Below are 23,747 nucleotides of genomic sequence, written 5' to 3' on the forward strand. Positions count from 1 at the left end.
GGATAGCTAATATGCCTCATTGAGGATCCGCTTTCCTTTCCCTTTTGTTTTAATTCATATCATCATATTCATATGTCAAGTGGAAAAGTAAATCCAGTGATTGACCAACGTCTGCTTTTTTTCTTTTTCTTTTGACAAATTTGAATTGTTTTTTTAACAGGAATTTTAATTAGATGGCCAGCAGTGAACCTCAGTCGGAAGCTTGTCAAAACATACGGAACGTTAGCATGTTTCCAGACTACATGTATTTTTAAAAATACTAATGGTGCAATTAGACGTAATATTCTTGTCTGAAAGTGGTGCCTCAAGAACACTCCTATCACATCGCACACACTATTAACTCGATCGTCTTTCCATCGTTTGGCAATGGTCTGACACTTCAAGTATCTAATTGAAAGGGTGACGGGACAAAACATGTAAGCCAATAGTGTATTATTATCCTCGAATGCAAGAAATCTAAAGGAACTTGGATATGGAAAAGCAATTACTTTTCCCCTATATCATGCACTTTGAAGTGTCTAGACATAGTAAAAAAGATTCCTCAACATCTTGAAGAACTGAAATTTAGATAATGCTCCAGGTACCTTCAAGATCATGAGATGGTTACCTACTCTTCTGAAAGAATGCGCCTAACTTCCTTTGCTATGTCACTGACATGTTTATCTTCACATCCTAGTTCAAGTGAAAACAGCAATATTGACAAAGAAATGTAAGAGGGTTAATTGGATAAATTAAATAAGCATAAGCAAATCTAAAGCAAGAAATGAAGTAGGAAAGACGGCTTTTTTTTAGGATTAAGAAGTTACCTAAGAGGCCAAGGGCTTTTTCAAGTTGGAAAAGGTAATCTCTGTTGGGTCCTGAGGGGCCCTCTGCACGAGCAATTTGACTGCACAATTCAAATAGACATTAAGAAGATGCCAAATTATAATGCATATTCCAAATTCAAACTCTTTAGCTCCCTTTAGATGAAAATAGAATTACAAAGAGCATAAGGCAGGTTTAATTTTGGCATTAACTTATTGATAGTATAAAGAATTTTACATTATCAGTGCATTTTGACTGGTTATGGTTTGCTGTCACCAAATTATCTATAAACAGTTACCCGTTGTTGCAGGACAAGATGATTTTGAAAAAGCTACTATTCACTATCGGAAGTTAAACTCTTAATTTAACAGTTCTGATTAGGGGTGTCAAATGGGCGGGTTGGGCTGAAATTGGCCCAATCAAAATGCGCTAAGGTGATAAATGGGTTGGGCTAACATTGATCCAAAAGTTATTTGGGCTGAAATGGGTTGGGTCCCGCCCAACTTGACCTAATTTTTTTGAAGGGTCTATTATCTAGAAAAACATTTTCGTGGAAAATATTTTCTTTTTCTAGAAATACATTTTTCGCGAAAAATATTTTCGCTGATTTTTCGAAAATATTTTTGAGGAAAACTTTTTCCGTGGTAAATATGTTCGAGCAAAATATTTTTCGTGAAAAATATTTCCCTTCATATCAAACATACTACAAACTTATAAGATACATGATACAAGAAAAGTGTATACATAAAAAAAAAAAAAACTAAAGTAAGCTCAAGCAATAAACCCAAATTTAAGTAAATCTTAAAAATGGGCTAGAATTGGTCTAAGTTGGAGATCACTTTAAAATGAGCTATGTTGGGTTGGGCTAAAATCAACCCAATGTGAAATTATCTTGAGCCCAACCCATAAAATTTTGGGCGGGCAATCACCTTTTGGGCCAAATTTGACACCCCTAGTTCTGATGCTTAAAAGTAGCTTAACACCCACTCATACACGGAGTTTAACACTCCAACAAAAAACTTGCCCACCAAATTTCATGAGAGGATTGTTGACTATACATGACCTAGACCAAAGTTCTTGTCAATTCATCCTCAGTTCAGTCACAACATCTGTCCTTACGTGGAACATCTTCACCATGACAACTCAAGCCTGTAGCATAGAGGGTCTTGGAAGCAATGGAAGCCTGGAGAGGGACCTTACTCCATCAATGTCCCTCTTCAAACTGCATCATGGCTTGGGAAAGGAGCTAGTATTTGGTTACTCAAGGTTCTGTAGGGAAACTTCAATCTTTTATTTAATTAATTCATAAACCTACAAAAGACAGCCAGAGATGGTTCAATTTGATCCAATTAAATATGGACTGGATTAACTGAAAATCATAATCTCTGTCAGTCAATAAGTTGGGTTTAACAAGCAGCTGACACCAGAAAAGAGATTCTTTTTGGGTCCCAGGGAAGGATGAAATGTTTACTCCTATCATAAGATAGAGAGAACAACGAGATAGTAAATATTTTTTTAGAGATCTTTATAGCAAAAGCACATTAACGTGTGAGTCACAAGTTATGTGCACAGCAAAGTACTAATATCAAACTCATTGTCAGTGGGTTCTTCAACAAGGGTAGAGCGTTCAACAGTTGCATACATGTCAAGTGTCGCTATGTTGATGTGAGTGCAAAATATATAAGGACTTCGAAAAAATAACGATAAGGAATCATCATCCGAAATAAGAGTTTCTTCGTAAATGGAAAATTCCCTGGCCGTAATTGACATTGGATATCGTTCAGTGATAACCACTGAAAGGTTAGGATCAGTTATGGCCATTTTGCTTTTAAAAAAGCGTTCCAGACGATCGTATTTGAGGGAGATTGGGAACCTTTGTACCGCTCCCGAACGACGGTTATATCTCACCGAACCTTCTTCGTACACAACTTCATCACCCCAATATAAATTAACTCTTACATAATTTTCCGTCATATTATTTTCAAGGGAATACAAAAGTTGAGAATACAAGATAAAAAAGTGAAATTCTCAACTGATATAAAAAAAAAAAAAGAATCACGGACTTCTAAATGTAATAATGCAGATCATGAAAAAATTAATCTACTGTTTGATTTTACGACTGCATGGCTGATTTGACGACTGCATGCATCCTCAGCTTTAGTTAAAAAAAAATAGTAAGACGTGCACCGTGCGATGATTTAGAATAAAAAGCCAACGTTTTACAAAAAATATATTTTGCAAAACGTTGGCTGGTCTACAAAATACAAATATAATTTTTATAAAACGTAGACCATTCCACGTTTTACAAAATATAATTTTGGTAAAACGTAGACTGGTCTACGTTTTACTTATAATTATTTTTACTTTTTTAAAAATCGATGCCTTGTCTGAGTTTATCAAGGACTATTTGAAGTGACAATCAATTCTCATATTTCATGCTAGTGTCCTTATTACCTGGGAGATATTTTAGTAAGCCTTGAATTCAAAGTGCAATGACTATTTGTCAGCCTTGAATTCAAAGTGCAAGGACTATTTGTCAGCCTACTAACAAAGTGCAATGACCAACGTGCCTTGAAATTAAACTTATCCTCCCTGTTTACATATAAAGTGCAATGACCAAATACACAATTTGAAACACTAGTTTACATTGCCCCTTCTTTCCCCCCCGTGCCACACTTTGCCCGCGCTCTCGTTTAGATCTACGTTGGTGAACCTCCTCTTGTAACTGCCATACAAAATAGAAATTATTTTTGTACTACAATAAAAAAAGATATAGGAGAATTATACAAGTAACTTTTCTGCGTAAAATCGGACAAAGATCTCCCCGTAACAAGGACTTCCTCCAATACCATATACCAACCAAAGCAATCCAACAAGAATAAACATCGCTAACAAGACACCACATCACTCGTAAGCTCAGATTGGAACCCATATACCCCATAATGACTTCTTAATTTAACTTAATAGATAAATACTTTGAATAAAAAACGAACTTGTGGCTCTAAGGCTGTACATCCGGCATAGGACGGTGTGAGGATCCAACATCAAATGCCATGGAAGACTATGCAAAATAAATAATATAGACACAGAAGGTAGCCATTAAATAAATGAAATTAAACAAGATACAAGCTATTTGAGTGGTTAGAATACTCACGTCGGTAAAACTCAGTCTCCTCCCACTTGGAGAGCTATGTCCAGCGAATGCAGGACAACTAGCTCTCATCGCATAAGAGGTGCCTGTCTGAACACCATAGCGTTGGGCCATACCTGTGAGGCTAATGGGCTGAGACGATGCGAATGACAGAAAAGGCCCTCAGGTGTGATTACGCCTGGTGTTTGAACACGTGGAACCTCGGGAGCTGGACATATCAAAATCTATTATTAGGTAATATGCATCATCAACTGCAGGCATCGATGAGCTGGACATATCTTGATCAAAACGAACCTCATCTTCATCAACCAACTGATGATCCACATGGCCTCGACCCCGTCTGTTACCTGCTGGCGTCCTCTACCATGCGCTGCAGGTCTAGGTACATTAGGACGTTGACGACGTGGAACATGCACAGTAGGCGGCTCAACGTACTCGCGGTGCTCGCACGGAGCGAAACTCAACATCGTCCCCAAGAGCGGCGGCCATAGACTATATTAATGTGGCTAAACTTCTCTGCTAATTCCTTCATTTCATTAGACACGGTGGAATCTTGGATAGTTTCGTGAGCCAACCTGTACGATTCTTGATGTCCTAAAGCCTAAAAAAAATTAAAATAAAAAGCTTTGACAGTGGTCTAAGACACATATAAAAATATCAAACATCTAATGCAATGTACGTACCCGTGCCTCATGCCATGTGTTGGTATCCTCTATCCACATTATGCGCGGGATTTCCTATGAAAGTGCGCGAGTGACGTCGATACCAACGAAAGTACTCTGATAGTGCCTCTGGCTCTTCAGTTTGATACTCGGCGAGAATTAACCTTCGTCGACGATCAACCCATAAAGAGTCCGTACGCATAAAATTGCAAACCGCTTGTAATAAAAAGGATCAATCTCAACATATAGTCCCGGAATATGTTGCTTCCTAAATTGCCGAGAACGCGGTCTGCCATGTGCACCGACTTATAGATTCCACAAATGAGGGTACGCACGCCCATCCAAATATCTCGGCCACGCCCGACACCTGATCGGGAGTTCATTAATGATGGCCTCTAAATAAGGCTGCCACACAAAGTATGATAGAAATAACATAATAGTACATGATAATAAAAGAAACAAATTACACATAAGCGTAACTATTATATCAAAACGCCAATAACAACCATAATTATGATAAAATACTTGACCATCTGTTAGGTCGTCCAATACATCCCTACATATGGCTAGCACATCACGTGCCTCATTTTCGCCGGACTACGATGTTCCCGCAAAGCGAACCGTGTGTGATCGAAGAGCCTGTGTGGTGTGGTCGTCGGTATAATTCCCAAGCACAAACCAATATTTTTTTTTTTTTTTTTTAAATATAAAGTTTTTAACTATCAGATAAGACAACCAAATAAAATCATATAATTTTAAAGGTCACATACGTGCAACAAGGAAATGAATCCACACACATCCTTAGCCTTGGTCATCGAAGCGGGGCACAGAGTAGTATACAAATATGACAATGCACTCGCTCCTGCTCGTGTACTCACCGCGTTAAGGTCACGCGTATGTCAAGCAAATAGTCTAAATTAAAGCAAGCCACCGACTTATCCGAAATATCGTGCCGCCACAGAGCCATAACAAGTGCAACCTTACCTGCTTTTGCACATCAATTTCTGTGGTCTGATCTGTAATGGCATCTAAGCCGTTCATATATTCAACTAATTTATTTACTCCCAACCTATTAACACCGTTAAAACAATCCTCACCGGGTGCCCAACCTCTAAGCTCGTGGATCAACTGTTGCCACCCCACAATGTTTATATTTCTAGCATTAGCTTGATTCAAGGGTTAACCATCTACAAACATGAGCTCAATATCTTGTAATGTGATAGTTGCCTCACCCGTACGCAGATAGATGAAAGGCGTGCGTCTGAGGACGCAATCTCTGTATAAGTGCAGTGATTACTCCCTCATCATATGGTACAAATCCTACCTCTACTACCCTGAATCCACACTTGCCAAAGTAGTCGGGATGCGAGACGACGCCCTCACGTGCCTAAAATTCACGATCCGCGCGATGTGGAATTAGGCACGCTTTATTATTTGTTTCAAGATCCCATTCCACACACCCCCTTTCGATGCTTCTCCGGATCTTGAGACCGAACACATCGTACACTTTTGGCCCCGATGTACGCGGGCGTCATCCTCGCATCCACTACTTTGGCATAAATAAAACAAATAATAAAACAAATGGATTGTACCATAGATTCCAAGCCGCGCATCACCGCAATTATTGGAAGAGAGGCGTCATCCTCGCACACCTTTTCGACTACTTGCGCACGGCGAGGCTACTATCACATTACAAGATATCGAGTTCATGTTTGGCATGATTACGTGTGAGTCGAATCAAGCTAATGTCGCAAATATAAACAGATGGTTAAGCCCCGATCCACGCACGCCTTCATCCGCGCGATTGTTTTAACTAGGCGACTATCACATTAAATAAATTAGTCATATCGAGCGAACGGTTTAGATGGTTAACCGTCGAATCAAAATAATGCTAGAAATATTAAATTTGCACGCGGGTGACGGCATCCATCGCAAGACGATATTTCCTGATAAGTCCTGACTTGCTTAATTTTAGACCATTTGCTTGACACGCGCGACCTTAACGTAGGTTTGAAGTAAATAAATTGTCATATTTGTATACCTATACGCGCGCTCAGATGTCAAGGCATCGGGATTCAATTTCCCCTTGTGTACGTGACCTTTAAAATTATATGATTTTATTTGGTTGTCTTATCTGATAGTTATAAGCTTTCTATTTTAAAAAAAAAAAAAATTAATATAGGTTGCTGAATTATACGCGCGCCCACCACACGTGGCGCAATGAGTACACAAAGTGGAATCATCGTAGTCCGCGAAAATATTTGACGTAGCCATACGTGATGCGCTTGATAACAAAGGCCAATGGTCGTGTGATATTTTATCATAAAATTATATGGTTGTTATTGGTTGTCTTAGATAATAGTTAAGCTTTCTATTTGTTTCTTTTATTATCGTGTAATTTTATGTTCTTCCTATCAAGTTTCAGGTGACAACCTTATTCGAGGCCCACACGGACTCCGTGGCTCTTCGCGTGGCCGAGATATTTGGATGGGGCGCAGTACCCCTCATTTGTGGAATCTATCGCGATTGGCACACGGTAAAACCCCTCGTACAATTTGGTAGTATTTAACATATTCCGAGACCACGTGTCGAGATTGATCCTTTTTATTACAAACGTAATAGTTACGCTTTATGTTCGATCATCGACGAAGGTTAATCTTTTATCAAACTAAATAATTTTTAGTTCTTTCGCAGTACTTTCGTTGGGGTATCGACGTCACTCGCGCACTTTCACAGAAATCCCACGCATTAACGTGGACTGAGGATACCAACACAATGCGCAGTACGAGGCACTATTACGTACATTACATTGCATTTGATGTTTGATATTTTTATACGTGTCTTAGACCACCGTCAAATCTTTTTATTTAATTTTTTTTAGGCTTTAGACATCAAGAATGATCCTTTTCATTACGAAACTATCCAATATCCCACCGTGTCTAATGAAACGAAGGAATTAGCAGCAGTTTAGCCACATTAATATGTAGTATGGTTGATCGCTCGGGACGATGTTGTTTCGCTCCAAATTATACACCACCGGGCAAACCGAACGTCGAGCCGCCTACCGTGTACGTTCCACGTCGTCAACGTCCTAACGTACCTAGTCCGCGCGCGCATGGCAGAGACGAAATCCCGTGATAACGGGGGTCGAGGATACGGATCACTCGGCTGGTTGACGAAGACGAGGTTCGTTTTGATCAAGATATGTCCATTATCGATGTTTGATATTTTTATACCCAATAATAGATTTTGATATTTTCCCGAGGTTCCACGTGTCCAAACACCGGCGTAATCACACCTTTAGGCCTTATTTAATTTTTTTTTAGGCTTTGTATGGCCCAACGTATAGGTGTTAGACAGCACCTCTTACGAGACTATTCAAGGTCCCGCATTTGTGTAGCTCTAAGTTGGGAGAAAGAGTTTTACCGACGAGTATTCTAACCACAAATAATTGTATCTTGTTTAATTTCATTTATTTAATGGCTACCGCTATATTATTTATTTTGCAGTCTTCCATGGCATTTGATGTTGTATCCTCACACCTTCCTATGCCGGATGTACAGACCTTAGAGCCACAAGTTCGTTTTTTATTCAAAGTATTTATCTATGAAGTTAAATTAAGAAGTTTTTATGGGGTATATAGGTTCCAATCCGAGCTTACGAGTGATGTGGTGTCTTGTTAGCGATGCTTATTCTTGTTGGATTGCTTTGGTGGTTGTTGTTGGTATATGATATTGGAGGAAGTCCTTGTTACAGGGGAGATGCTGTCCGATTTTACGTAGAAAAGTTACTTGTATAATTCTCCTATGTCTTTTTTTATTGTAGTACAAAAATAATTTCTATTTTGTATGGCATTTACAGGATGCGGTAGTGATACAAGAGGAGGTTCACCAACGTAGATCTAAATGAGAGCGCGGGCAAACTAAGTGTGGCACGGGGGGAAAGAAGGGACAATGTAAAAATGTCTAGACTTGTGTTTCAAATAGTCACAAATTATGTATTTGGTCATTGCACTTTATATGTAAACAAGGAGGATAAGTTTAGACTTTGAATTGCACTTTGTTAGTAGGTCAAATAGTCCTTGCACTTTGAATTCAAGGGCCGACAAATAGTCATTACTTTGAATTCAAGGCTTACTAAAATATCTCCCAGGTAATAAGGACACCAGCATGAAATATGAGAATTGATTGCTACTTCAAATAGTCCTTGATAAACTCAGACAAGGCATCGATTTAAAAAAAAAAAAAAAAATTATAAGTAAAACGTAGACCAGTCCACGTTTTACAAAAATTATATTTTGTAAAACGTGAAATGGTCTACGTTTTACAAAAATTATATTTGTATTTTGTAGACCAGCCAGCGTTTTGCAAAATATAATTTTTGTAAAACGTTGGCTTTTTATTCTAAATCGTCGCACGGTGCACGTCTTACTATTTTTTTTTTAATTAAAGTTGAGGATGCATGCAGTCGTCAAATTAGCCATGCAGTCGTAAAATCAAACAGTAGATTAATTTTTTCATGATCTGCATTATTACATTTAGAAGTCCGTGATTCATTTTTTTTTAATATCAATTGAGGATTCCACTTTTCTATCTTGTATTCTCCACTTCTCTCTTGTATTCTCCACTTTTGTATTCCCTTGAAAATAAGATGGCGGAAAATTATGTAAGAGTTAATTTATATTGGGGTGGTGAAGTTGTGTACGAAGAAGATTCGGTGAGATATAACCGTCAGCCGGGAGCGGTACAAAGGTTCCCAATGATCGTCTAGAACGCGTTTTTAAAAGCAAAATGGCCATAACTGATCCTAACCTTTCAGTGGTTATCACTGGACGATATTCAACGTCAATTACGACCAGGGAATTTCCCATTTACGAGGAAACTCTTATTTCGGACGATGATTCCTTATCGTTATTTCTTCGAAGTCCTTCTACATTTTGCACTCCCATCAAAGATAGCGACACTTGACATGTATGCAACTGTTGAACGCTCTACCCATGCTGAAGAACCCAATGACGATGAGTTTGATATTCGAGGTACTACGTATCTTCCCACTATGAATATTGGGTTTGAAAGAGGTACACTTCAACAAGAAACAATGGTAGGAGTTGGTAGCCAGTCACATAACTTTGGTTGGACTGCAGAAGTAGTCATGGATATTCTGGAACGAGTAGTGCTCCAGGTACAAGTGAATTAGGTGGCGACATTATAGTTCGATATCGCCCTGCTCAAGTGGAGTCATTTACGGAAAGGTAAATATAACGATGTTTTGTTCACTTAAACTAGGAGACTTCGAACTAACTGTTTTTGAGATTTGAACGCCTTGAATTTTGCTACGTTTGTAGGTGTAACGATTTTGAAGATAACCCCGTATTGACTCAGCTCACATAAATTGTGAGCAACAACGATGTAGCTAATGATCAATCAAATGAGTCAGATAGTGATATCCCATTAGATCACGAAGAAATAGACGATGATCACTCATCTGATGATGATGGCCATTCTTATAAAGATGTTACTGCCCGAGGTGATGGTAACGTTAGCTATCATTCTAATGCGATTCCATATTTGGATAACACCTAGCAATTCGTGTTAGCGGCTCGGATGATTTTGCCTTTTTAAGAGATAAATTTACGGTCCGCCCGTAATATACGGCACTAACTTGGGATCGTAAAAAAAATCGAATTTATCAATTCAGGTTAGTATGGTGGCAATGAATATTCAAAATGTTTCATTTTGTTTGTTGGCCCATTTTTAGGGGTTGATAATTTTCCTTGTATTATGCAATTAGGTATGTTATTTCGAACAAGCGGAATGAAAAAGACGCGTGAGACTATATTGTCTCAAAGAAAAGAAAGAGTTCATTTTTTATCAGTCCAAAGGTAAATTTTGGAAGGTTATTTGCAAGCATCATATGTTGGGATGTGAGTGGATGATCCGTTTTAGAGAAATTTCAAGTGGTATGTGGAAGGCAGGCAAAATGGTTCTCCCACACACTTGTCTCACGGATGATTACAAGAAGGATCATTCCAATTTGAACAGTCACCTGGTTGCTACTACGTTGATACCATATATTATGGTCGACCCACACATCAGTATTAAGTCGGTTCAGGAAAAAATAAAAGGGTTGTATACGTTTACTCCTAGTTATAGAAAAGCACAAAAGGGGCGTAAGAAAAATTCATTGAAATGGTATATGGAGATTTTGAAAGATCTTCAAGACATTGCCCCGATACGGTCGCTCTACAATATTTCAATCCGGGGACCGTTGTTGAGTGGGAGCACCAGTCAACTACAATGCAAGGCGAACACATCTTCAAGTTTCTTTTCTGGGCTTATAAACCAAGCATCGATGGATTCAAAAATTGCAGGCCGGTCATCTCAATAGACGGCACTCATCTGTACGGTAAGTATGAGATGAAACTGTTAATTGTTGTTGGAATTGATGCGAACAATAACATTTTTCCACTTGCATATGCTGTTGTTGCACGCGAGAGCTTTGAGTCTTGGACGTGGTTCCTTGTGTTGTTGTGGAGACATGTTGTTTGTGGGAGACAAGGAATTGGACTTATTTCTGACCGTCATCAGAGCATCTTGCAATGTGTCCAAACACATGATTGGTTACAACTACCATTCACACACCATAGGTTTTGTGTTCGGCATTTGAAAAGCACCTTTAATAAAAAGTTCCTCAACAGTGACCTTGAGCAGCTAATGTAGCTGGCGGCTACAGAGCACAAGAAGAAGAAGTATAAAATGAGGATGGAACAAATCAAAAGATTGTCACCTCCAGCACATCTATGGTTAAATAATCTTCCGGAGGAGAAATAGACATTGATTAAGGACAACGATCATAGGTAGGGGGCTATGACAACGAATGTATTCGAGTCTTACAACGGTTTATTGAAGAAAGCTCGTGGATTGCCTGTTATTGCCATGGTCTGTCTAGCGTTTAAAAATCTTGTTGATTGGTTTTTTGAGAGAAGCTCCCTTACTGCTTTTTGTTGATTGCGGATAAAAAGCCTTGGTCTCTCGCTGTTGAAAAGAAGTTTGATGAATGCGGGGGAGAGGTCACAAAGACACCGATACGCAGATACAATGCGGTACCGAAGGTCTTTGAGATTCTGACATTTCCACACGAAGGTAAGGGCGGAAATATCCATAAAGTCTCTGCCGAAGGGAAAAAGTGTTCGTATGGGAAGTGGAGAAACTACCATATGTCATGTTCACATGTCATTAAATTTTGAGATATCCGCGGAATTCAGCCAAAGACCTATGTTAGCAAGTACTACAGTTGCAGGTATTACAAACGTACAGTGAAAAATTTTCACCATTGGGTGATGAGGCATATTGGCCACCTTCTCCCTTCAGTTTAATTGTAAACACCGAATACGAGCGAACTTCGGGGAGCGCGAGTACAATTAGAAGGAGGAATGAAATGGATATAGCTCCCGCTCGCATGGCTAGGAAGTGTAGTACGTACGTGCAAGCAAACGGTCATAACAAGAATCGTCGCCCCGACATAAAATCGCAGTTGTTGTTGCTTGTTGGTTTTTTGTTTTTTCCTAAGTTGTACGATCGTTGTTTCCTTATGTAATCTTCCAAGAATATGTTGTTGTCTTTATTATAATAAATATATAATATGTCTTGTGGTGTTTAATTACGTATTTAATTTAACATTTACTATTCATATAATGTGTGACGTTTATTTAACTTATATTTTAGTATTTTTTTTATGTTCACATATATCACACATTTTTAATTATTGTATGACTTTGTTTGAGTTAGAATATTTGTTTGAGTTAATTATTATATGACTTGTGGCATATGTTTGAGTTAAAAAAAAAAAATCTTCACCGAATTTTTTTTTTTTTAAAAAACTAGCCAGATATAATTTATATTTTGTAAAACTTTGGCTGGTCCATGTTTTACAAAATATAAATTTTGTAAAACGTGGACTAGCCAACGTTTTACTTATATATATATTTTTTTAAATTGATATCTGACAAAGAAAAAAAAATTATCGTGGAAAGGGCAACCCCCTTTGTTTTTTTTTTTTGGGGGCAAATTAATGCCCTTTAGGCTCCGGATTCGAAAGGGAAACCCCCTTTGGTTTTTTTTTTTTTTGGGGGAAAATTAATGCCCTTTAGGCTCCGGACTCCAAGTCCAATTGATACTTGTTTTTCCAGGGATACGGGTTGTCCAACCATTGCCTAAGGTTGTGATGGAGTGGCTCTGATGCCATGTTAAGAAAATGGATCTTGGGCCTAACCCAAAAGGCTAGCTCATGCCTTAAGGGTTTTCCAAAATCATATGAGAAGACTACAACACATACACATAATCAATGTGGAATTCTAATAAATATAAATGAATCTCAGCTTTGTTCACATAGGATATTAATGTCAAGATCATTGATAACTATAATGTATGTCCTTTTTTAACAGAAATTCTGACTTGGACTTGTCAATATAAGATGTAGAGCCAAATAAAAAGATAATAGTAAAAAGCACTGGAATATGATACACACCTAGCAATTTCTTCAACTGATGCAGGTCCCAGGTAGTTCTCGTTAACCTTCTTGTCCGGAGACCCTATGTATCTGAATAGTCAAACAGTCAGCTTTGCATGATGAACCTTCAAGAAAAAACTGAGTAGACATTATGTAATGTGTCAGTTATGTAACTTACACTAGTACACCAGAAACAGCTGGCGCTGATGCTGCAGGCTCCTGGAATGTAAGTTGATAAGCTAATGAATCAATAATCGCAAAGCAAAGAATGATATATCAACAAGCACTTTCTTTTGGTTAAATGTTAACTCAGTATGACTTACAGTGAAAAGATCTACATAAGCCTTCTGGTCATATTGTTTTTCCCTGACTTCAAGGTACTAGATGAAGGAAACAAGAAAAGAATATTCATTAACAAATTAGAGTCAATCAATGATGTGATTTATGCCACAAGAATACCATTATAATAGAATTATCACCAGACAAACAAAATGAACACCGTCATACAGGTGAAAGTTTTGAAGCTCAATTAATGTTTGGAAGACTGGAACCAGTAAATTGTCAAAATCGTACACAAATTGAGGGAAACATAAAAGTACAGCAGTCAAGCAGAGAAAGAGAATGTAAAAGCACGGATATTGATGGTAGACCACTGCTATCAAAGTGAAGATATGGCATCCTTGGAGAATACTGCAGAGGAAATCTTTGCAGGTGAAGCAAGAGGAAACTATAATGGTTTTGGTCAAAAGATAGAAAGCGTAGCATTTTCTACATATTTCAAAATCAAATTATATGCTTAAGGAATCAAACGTTTCAACTAACATTACCAAACAGAAAGAAGGAAAAGAATAAAGAAAAAAATCAAGAAAAAGTTTAGAATAATACCTAATTGGGGAGCCAAATCTTTTGGATTCAAGTCGGGATGCAGTTTTCCAATTCATCTAAGTGAACATGAGCATTTATTTGATACTTGTACAATTACCCAAAGAATTTAAATATTAAAGGTTCTAGATTCCCTTTCAGAATTCAAATACCCACAAAACGAATTCCAGAAGTTCTGGAATCCCTTTTAGGATTTCTCTCAAGAAAATATTATTTTTAAGAGGCCACTGGCAAGTCAAGTCTAGCTCAACTTCTATTTCATATCATAAGGGCTGACAAATTGTACCCAAAAAATAAAATAATGGCTGACAAATTACGACAAACTACTTTAATATGATTTTCTAAAGCAACATAAGAGATTCTGCTTCCTGGCATTTAGTGTAGTAAAAAAGAACCAGTGATTATTCCTTATGTGATTGATGCATGCTCCACTGCCTGGCAACTGAACACCTTCCTCGTTCAATTAGACATACATGCCTAGTAAGACACCTCCGAGCTTAATGTTTCATTTCCAGCTTTGAGGTATATTAGCACTTACATAGTAGAGATAAAGCATGGAACACTGCTGTTGTTTATTTTTGGAACGCATGTTAAATTCCAGTGAGCATAGATGACTAATTGCCCATTGTTTGTGGACAGGGAGGCTTCCCCTTTTTGACGCTATAAGTAATAGAATATTAGAAACTTTGCATGCATATAACAGCTCGAAAAATTTTATATGGTATAACTGACTGTAATATTTCTTTCAATCAGACTGTTCCCAGAATATTCAAAATTAGACCACATTTTACCTCTTAAGCCATAACTTACTCTATCAAGTTAACAAAATACTCAGATGTCTCCTCGACTCTTCAGTGCATACAGTTGGTAGATTTAAAGACAGCTAGATAACACTTCATTACTTTCGAACCGTATGACTGGAATGTGCCTCAAATGCATATCTCACAATAGCATAAATTTTGAATTTCACATATGGCAAACATAAGCATAAAAAAATAACATCTACTTTATAATCTTTCATGTGGAGAAAGGATAAAAAAACAAGTATAAAAGAAAGACCTACTGTCAGTGCAACTTCTTGATCTTCCTTCTTCGTTATCTTGTAGGCCATACCCCACTGCAAGTGTAAAGACTCATCAGTTTCAACTATTGGGAATTGGTCACACGTAAGCAGATAAATTTCATCACATAAAATAGCCTTCACAAGCCCCTTTGTTCCTTCTTCTCATTGAGGAAGAAAGGAGAAAGGGATACACACTGTTGTGATTGGATACACAAGAGGAAAGGGAAGGAAAGAGATACGAAGAAGGATAGCTTTATTATCTTCTTTCAGAGTATACAGACGTCATACTCTTTCCCTTTTTTTCCCCTTTGCATCAATCAGACATTTGAGTAACAAAAACACAAAATAAAAGAACAGACGATCACTGAATCAGACATTATTTTCCTTTCCATCAATCAGACATTGCTTTGAACTTATGTAATGTTGATTTAACATGATGATATCAGCCATTGAATCACAGTAATACCTAGTGCATCAGGACTAAATGTAACAACGGAATGTATGGAATCAGAAGAAGTGAATATAGCAGGAAACGATGTACACCATCACCTGAGAATCCATAAAATAACCTAAAAGACTGAAAGTGTTTTTCATTTTCCGGGGCAACTGAAAGTGCATATAAGAGAAGGATCCTCATATTAACATCCTAACCTAGACCAAGCAGCCAGCCAATAGCTTCTAAGAAAGCACCCAATGAGACAAAGCTAGGCTATACTACAAACCTCTAGCAGTACTCTACGAATCCAGTAGGCATCCAGTAGCGAGAAGAAACATGCATAGTCTGAGTGCACCAATAACCAAAATCAACATCTTAAGATGTTCTAGCTCCCTTTAAGACAAAATAACAGAAATTCTTCTTGCCCTCTTTAAAAGACATGATCTGCCTTGTTTTACACTTGAACGAATTAGGAAATGCACCAGCTCGAAACAACCCTCATTTATTTTCCACATATCTCTACTGTGCAGAATACTTTAAGAAAGCATGGCTACAAGGACTTTATGTACAGTTCTGTTGTATAACTTCTACTAATCCCTTTAGCAAATGTATAAACAATGTTGGAGGTATTAGACTTGCTTGAATAAGATTCTAATCTTATTAAGATAAAAGAAGACAGCATACTTGCAGAAAGAGATGAAGGATTAGGATATTTTTCTTGTTTAGATTGGAACAAACAACAATGGGAACATTAAAAAAGGCAGTACCGTCAAGAAAAATTAAGGATCCATATATATGCTGTATATCCACCATTTTCAATTTCCCTTTCAGTACAGACATTTGGAAAAGAAGTGAACTGGCCATTGCTATATTTGATTAATTTTAATCCAAAATACTCTAATTTTTTTAATTGAAGAGGAACTTCAATATTTGGAAAGCATCAAGATCTTCCAACTGTATGGTGGGATCAATCGGGGGACATGAGAGGCGGTAATCAAGGATTCATTTGATTTAACTGTCTAGTTTGCTCCCTTCTTAATGTACCCAGTAATATTATTTCTAGATTAATAGTTATGGAATGGATCAAATCCGTCAAGTTCACTTGCCTTATCAAACACCTTTTTCTTTTCTTTAGAAGGAAAAATTAGATGATATTACTTTATTTATATTCTGCAGTTCACTTGCCCTATCAAACACCTTTTTCTTTTCTTTAGAAGGAAAAATTAGATGATATTACTTTATTTATATTCTGCAGCTTCCTGAAGAACAGAAAATCAGAAAGATGGAAATGCCAAAAGGAAAAAAAATAATCACCTTCTTGAAGAATTTCAGATCAAGGAAACGAAAATCAGCACAGACAAAAAGGAGAAAAAGAAAATGCCATACACAGACAACTAGAAGGAAATTTCATGGTAATCTTTAGTGTCACTAAAAACAATAAATTGATAAATATAGACATTTTTGTGACATTTTTTCATACTATATTGATCTTTTCATTCTCTTTGAACTCTTCCATCTTCAAATCTTTAATATAGGCATAAGAACCAGATAAATTTCAAGAATTCAGGCACATCAATAAGTAGTCTACACATTGACAAGTAAAGACGAAAAAAGCACTCACACAAACTTCTCCTTCAGCAGGCTCCAATGTAGCAGTTCTACCTGGGAATTCTGGTGTCCCTCTGTGATCAGTACTCCCTACACAACACACATATTCATTTTAACTTTCTGCTTACCATGGTTAACTTCACCAACTACCATAGTTAAATCCAAAATAAATTAATCCTTTTTTTGAAAACATAGTTTTGACCTGCTTTATTCTGAGCCGTGGGTCTATCGGAAAACAGTCTCTCTGCCTACCAAGGTAGGGTAAGGTCTCTTAGACCCCACTTGTGGGATTTCACTGGGTATGTTGTTGTCATATATAGTTGCAATTTTTGAAAACGAAGTATGTGTTGTAACCATCCAATGTACATACAAAACAATCAAAATAGAAACAGTACAAGGTTAGTACCTTGATAAAAGACACGACGATAACCTTTGATGAAACCGAAAAGGCGATCATCATAGTTAAAGCCAGGTTTCCAAATAAGAGATCCATATCCAAATACCCACATCACCATTTCTCCCTCTCTCTTCCTCAAAGTGTCACTGTATTTTGAGAGGGAGAGTGGATGAAAATTGAGCCAAAGAATGTATTTTTATTTTTTTCTCCAAGAATGTGGTGGTTGAACTACTTCTAATACAAAAAAGCTATTAGCAGCTTAGCAACCAATGGCCAGATGCCAAGACAGGATGGTGTTCACGGAGAGTTTTCTTATATTTTTTTTCTTAAATTTATAATTAGACCGGTCTTAGGCCCTATTTGTTTCAATTAGCACTCAGCTTTGATGAATTAGATGAAATAATTTTATGCTATAAAGCTAATATAGGCTATATTTGGAAAGCCACCTGCTAATTGAAATTTTTTTTTTTTTTTTTTTTTTTAAAATTTGTTTTTATTACATAGGGGGTAGGGGAAGGGGAAATGGGAGGGATTATATGTGGATTCGAACCTCACCAATAAGGTGAAAGTTCGGGAAATTAACCAACTGAAATTACTATCCTTACGCTAATTGAAATTGAGGTAATTACGAAAGCCTTTTTTTTTTTTTTTTTTGTCATAACATTATTATAGTGTAATTACAATATAGTATTGCTTTATTCAATATTTAGTTTGTATTTTAAATCCTGTATTACTAATATTTTAATTACATTATAGTATTGCTTTATTCAATATTTAGCTTGTATCTTGAATCCCGTATAACTAATATTAATCTAATTTAATTATAATTATAATATAAAATAATAATAGAGTAATTGAAATTTTAAAAATCGTAGTCAAATTTAAAACCTTTGGTTTTAAAGTTGGGTTCTCTCACAAATTTTAACTTTATTACATATCTAAAGTTGATTTTGTGACAATTAGATTTCAAGTTATCTGATTTGCGGACTAAATTATCGGAGATTATAGTCTTTGACTCCAGAGAACATAATTTTTGAATTAATTTATCCAATCTACAAAGTGAGATAAAATAATACGAGTACCTTAGACCAAATAAAATATAAATTTAATTAAGGGAAAAGTATTCAAAACACACTCAAACCATTCTAAATTTGCCATAACACACCTCAACTTTCATGGGTCCTATGACCCCCCGACTTATTTTTTGTGTATTATTTTCGCTTTCAACCTAGGACTGACTAGCAAGTGTAGCTACTCTCCTTACAGAAGAGATGATAAAAACTATATGGACCGAAAGTATATTTGCCACACGGCGTCCAAATAACGTTTTTAATTCCCCAAATCCAATCTTAAATCCCCACAAACGGCTACATCTTCTTCTCTTCTTCCACATTGAGTTCTTCCCCAAATTTTTTGGTAAATTTCTTCTCTTCATGTTTCAATTCTTACCCAAGATCGGATTCTTACACTTTCTTTCCCAAATTTCTCGATTAAAATTCGGGTTAGCTATGGAAGAAACAAGATTGGATTTGAATAAGCTTTGTATGGACAATGAAGATCCAATGTTGAATGAGGAGGCGCGATGCGATCATGGTGTGTTGCTCCCATTGAAGACTTCCTGTCCGACAACAATCCCGGAAGAAGATATTGGTCTTGCCCCTACTATGGTTCGAAGAAGTGTAAATTTTTTTCGATGGAGGGATCTTTCCAAAGTTGATGAAAGATCGAAATACATTATTCCAAAGTTGGTGAACAAAATGAAGGAGATGCGGAGAATTAGCTTCAAAAGAAAGAAAATTAAGGAGATGGAAGAAGGATGTGGAAGTTCCGAAATTGCCGAGATGTTGAAAGAGATTGAAATGGAAGAACAATCGTCTCAAGTGATATGAAAATGAAGGAGATGGAAGAACAATCAAGTGTGATTAATCCGGCGAAATTGAAAATGCAAAAGAGATAAAATCGAAAAAGAAGGGGATCAACAACTTTAGCTCTAATTTGATTTTCACATTTTGTATCTTGTTTTGTTTTGGTATTTGGATCAGTTGGTTAATGCGAGGAAATTCTTCAACTTGTCATGACCAATTGCCTTAGTGTTTCTTGTATTTTTGAAGTTGAATGGTTTAGTTTTGTGCTTGACGTTAGGTAGGCAGTGCTTGGAAAAATGTCTTTTGTGTTGTGGTTAATGTTAGGTAAGAACTACTTTTCCATTTTATTTTGTCTTGTGGTTAATGTATGTTAGGAATCCTTTCTAGTTTTCTTTTGTTTTGTGTTTAATGTAAGTTTGAAATTGATGAATGAAATCCCTTTAATTTAGAAATCAAAGGTGTTACATGTGCTCCAACATAAACCTTGCTTAAATTGAAAACACGGAGACCGCCTAATCTATTTCTATGATCTCCTCGTTTTTTTTCAACAAGAAAGTGTATCCGGTCTCTAGCAGCTACACGGTGCCTTGAAACACAATATATCCCATGTAACTTTGGTTTATATGCTTGAAAAATACATATATATGCTTCAAGGCAAAAGTTTGCCCATAAGGCATAAGTATGCCCCCATCGGCATAAGTTTGGTAAATCCTTAACAAGTTTATGCCGATGGGGGCATACTTTTAAAGGGCAAACTTTTATGCCGGATCCGGCATAAACTTGTGAAGGAATTTGCAAAGTTATGCTTGGGATCCGGATAACTAAATGTCCGCCCTCAAGACAAAGTCTGCCTCCTCCGGCAGACTTTTAGTTAAACATAACTAAAAGTCCGCACTAGGGGCATACAAAATTTAAACTTTGCCTTATAAGGCAAACTTTTTTTTTTTGGTTGAAAGTCTATTTTATTCCATCCAAAAAACTTTTACAAAGATAATACTTTTCCATGTAACTTTGTTTATATGCTTGAAAAAATACATATATATGCTTCAAGGCAAAGTTTGCCCATAAGGCATAAGTATGCCCCCATCTAAAAGCATAAGTTTGGTAAATCCTTAACAAGTTTATGCCGATGGGGGCATACTTTTAAAGGGCAAACTTTTATGCCGGGATCCGGCATAAACTTGTGAAGGAATTTGCAAAGTTATGCCGATCCGCATAAACTTGTGTAAGTGAAAGCCTATATTTATAATGTCTTTTGCAATAAATTCCCCACTACTTAACCCCCAACCACCTTAGTCCGTTTTTGACCACCTTTAAATCCGGCCAAAAGCTTGACCACATTTGGTTTGCAACATTAAACATGTGCACCGATGTTACCGCCGAAAGAGACAGACTTAATAATAGAAATGCACTCGCTATATATAAACACTTGCACCAATATAAGTTTGTACAAAAGTAGTGCATCACATTCATGATGATGCAACATTCAAGTGCAGTAGCATAATGTCACAAAACAAGCATCTAAGCCACAGCTACTTTAGTTTGTTTATGAACCGCAAAACTAACAACTACATTAACTTGTTCTACCAACTACCAACATATTAACACTACTTTCACGGATCCTTTGTCCGCGAGTTCCGGGTTGCCGTCACTTTTTCCTTTTATTTACCCTCATCTCTTCAAGTCGGCTTGATGTCATTGTCGCTTTGCTTTCCACCTCACCCGGCCTTGCTTTGTGACCAAGGTCCCCGCAAGAATATCACCGACCTTATATGCTTTCTTGAGCAAAGATCAATTATCCTACTACTTGGCAAGCCATGTCAGACAAAGCAAAACAATTGTTTATAGTTAGTAAACTCACTTGCAACAAATATACCCAATCCAACAAATATTTCAAATTTCTCTTACATTGTATGTTGTAAATCCATTTTTCTATGATAAATATACCCATTCCAATGGTAGGCCTTTTGTAAGGGGTAGTTCTTCCTCTTTCATTATCAACAAAATTTGTTACACTAGAAGCTTGAGAGGTTTTTCTTGGTCTTCCCCTCCTCACATTAGACTCGAGAAGCGAAGAAAGTCGATCGGGTGCATTGGTCGCAAAAAGTGCGACTAGAAGCTTCCGCAGGTTTTTCTTGGTCTTCCCTCCTCACGTTAGACCGAGAAGCAAAGAAAGTTGATCGTGTGCATAACTTGTTGCATTTTCAAACCATTTAGCACTAATGGTTGTCCTCCTTGTTCCCATACCTCTTGTTGGTGCTTGAGAAGTACTCTTTGGCCTTGCACCGCCGGTGGTGGTGCTTGAGAAGTACTCTCGGCCTTGCACTTGCTCTCGCCGGTGCATCGTGGTTAATGGATTTTTCCTCGTCTTCCCCTAGCTTTTGCCGGTGCTTCGAAGTCGAGAGTTGTCTTTCTTGGCCTTCCCTACTCTGTGTAGCACTCGATTCAAAGAAAGTTTACCGAGATGTCGCAAGAACATCCGGTCCATGACCATAGCTTGTTCTACCGTAATCCTACCAAAAACGATGAGTGTCAAATCAAAACCATTAATCTATTTCTAGTTTTCTTTTGTTTTGTGTTTAATGTAAGTTTGAAATTGATGAATGAAATCCCTTTAATTTAGAAATCAAAGGTGTTACATGTGTTCCCATCGGCATAAGTTTGGTAAATCCTTAACAAGTTTATGCCGATGGGGGCATACTTTTAAAGTGGCAAACTTTTATGCCTGATCCGCATAAACTTCGTGAAGGAATTTGCAAAGTTATGCCGGATCCGATAACTAAATGTCCCCATAAAGCCTCAAGACAAAAAAAGCGTCTTTTGCATTTTAGTTAAACATAACTAAAAGTCTCACGAGGGGGCATACAAAATTTACTTTACTCCAAAGAGTATAAAAAAGAGTTTACTTTAAAAGCTCATACCTTCAAAGGATGTACCCTTTTGTTATGGTTTTTACCATGACAAATGCCGCAAGTCATGTCAACTCCTTTTCTTGACAACTTACCATATCTTTTTTGACTCGGGGCTTCTCTTCTCCGACCTTCTTTGTCCGCTCGGCATAGGCTTTACAACCGTGGTGCAACATAGGGGTTATTGACTCGTGCCACATTTTCATATTGGTGACCGTTGAAGAAAATGACAATAAGTCCTCAAGTAGTCTCCTTATCAGTAGAGCCTATCAACAAACTCAACGGGTTCATACTTCTTATATAATATGGCGAAAGAGGGCATGTTGACACGGTATTCCCTCGAGCATCCAGTGCCCTACAACCGCAAGTTCTATTTCTCAAATCAACAAGATGTTGATATGGCCCATCACTAATTTCAAACCCTCTCTCACCATTGAAATCAATATTACATTCCATTGACTTCTTTATGTTGATTTCTAGTACCCTCGGCTATGGAGATATATTAGTTAACCATGTTTTTTGGAAATTGACTCAACCGACCTATTCTAGTCATTACCTTAACTCTAATCTCTTCAAGCATAGTGATAATGGTTTTATGCCTTGGTCCTAAAATCCAGTATCAAGCTGCCTTGACATATTATTGTCCACACTATCACACTTAATGTCGAGTCTAAAGTACGCTTTACACCAAGTTTCAAAGTGGGTAGTACAAAGAAATCGCAACAATATCCTTACCATCCTCGGGCGCACTAAGTCGTTTCATTTTGTCCGCATTTATCTTCATCTCTCCTTCAAAGCTTTTGACACTTCCGCAATGGTTCCTTCTTGAAGACCTCTCCATTCTTTTGACCGCCTTGGCTAGATATGTCTCTGACACATCCCGTGCTCCACTGCTGGTAACAATTCTTTCATAAAGATTGAAGCCCTACAATTTTGAGAAACAATTATATATGAATGGACAAAACTAAATGAAGAAAAAAAAAGTGATTGTCATACCTTTTGCATGTCCGATATCACAAACAGTAGTTGCCGCCATCTCCCATTCCCAAATCAGCCTATCAACAATTTCAAAAACCATGTCCAAGTGTTCTTATTCTCATATTCCACTATAGCCCAAGCAATAGGCAACATTTGATTATTAGCATCTTTAGCAAATGAACCACTAATAGTCGTCCTTTGGTTATTCCCTTTAAGAAACAACCATCCAAACCAATACATTTCCTACAAACACCTAAAAAGCATTTTTTCAAAGCATCAAAGCAAATATAAAAACTTTCAAACACCAACCTACCACTTTCACCGAGTCATCAACCTTAACAACACAAGTACTCCCAGATTAGTCCTCAACATTTCATCCCTATAGTCAAATATTCTTCCAAACTCTAACACATGATCACCCATGATTTCTTGGAGTACTTTAGCTCTAGCTCTCCTGGCAGTGGTTTTTCCAACATGTATATTA

General features: G+C 37.3%; 1 protein-coding gene across 1 annotated transcript; it reads right to left on the reverse strand.

Moving 5' to 3' along the window:
* Positions 1 to 415: 415 nt before the first annotated feature.
* On the reverse strand, positions 416 to 17,810 carry LOC132034180 (gamma-glutamylcyclotransferase 2-3). The gene is made up of 8 exons (XM_059424456.1): positions 17,521 to 17,810; positions 17,128 to 17,204; positions 15,071 to 15,124; positions 13,449 to 13,505; positions 13,304 to 13,344; positions 13,144 to 13,215; positions 807 to 886; positions 416 to 672 (listed from the first exon to the last, which is right to left on the reverse strand). Exons 1-8 carry the CDS (start codon positions 17,627 to 17,629, stop codon positions 608 to 610), a joined length of 555 nt encoding a protein of 184 aa, XP_059280439.1. The 5' UTR covers positions 17,630 to 17,810; the 3' UTR covers positions 416 to 607.
* Positions 17,811 to 23,747: the final 5,937 nt, after the last annotated feature.

This window comes from Lycium ferocissimum, chromosome 10, assembly GCF_029784015.1.
Source record: "Lycium ferocissimum isolate CSIRO_LF1 chromosome 10, AGI_CSIRO_Lferr_CH_V1, whole genome shotgun sequence".
In the NCBI taxonomy this organism is placed as follows: Eukaryota; Viridiplantae; Streptophyta; class Magnoliopsida; order Solanales; family Solanaceae; genus Lycium; species Lycium ferocissimum.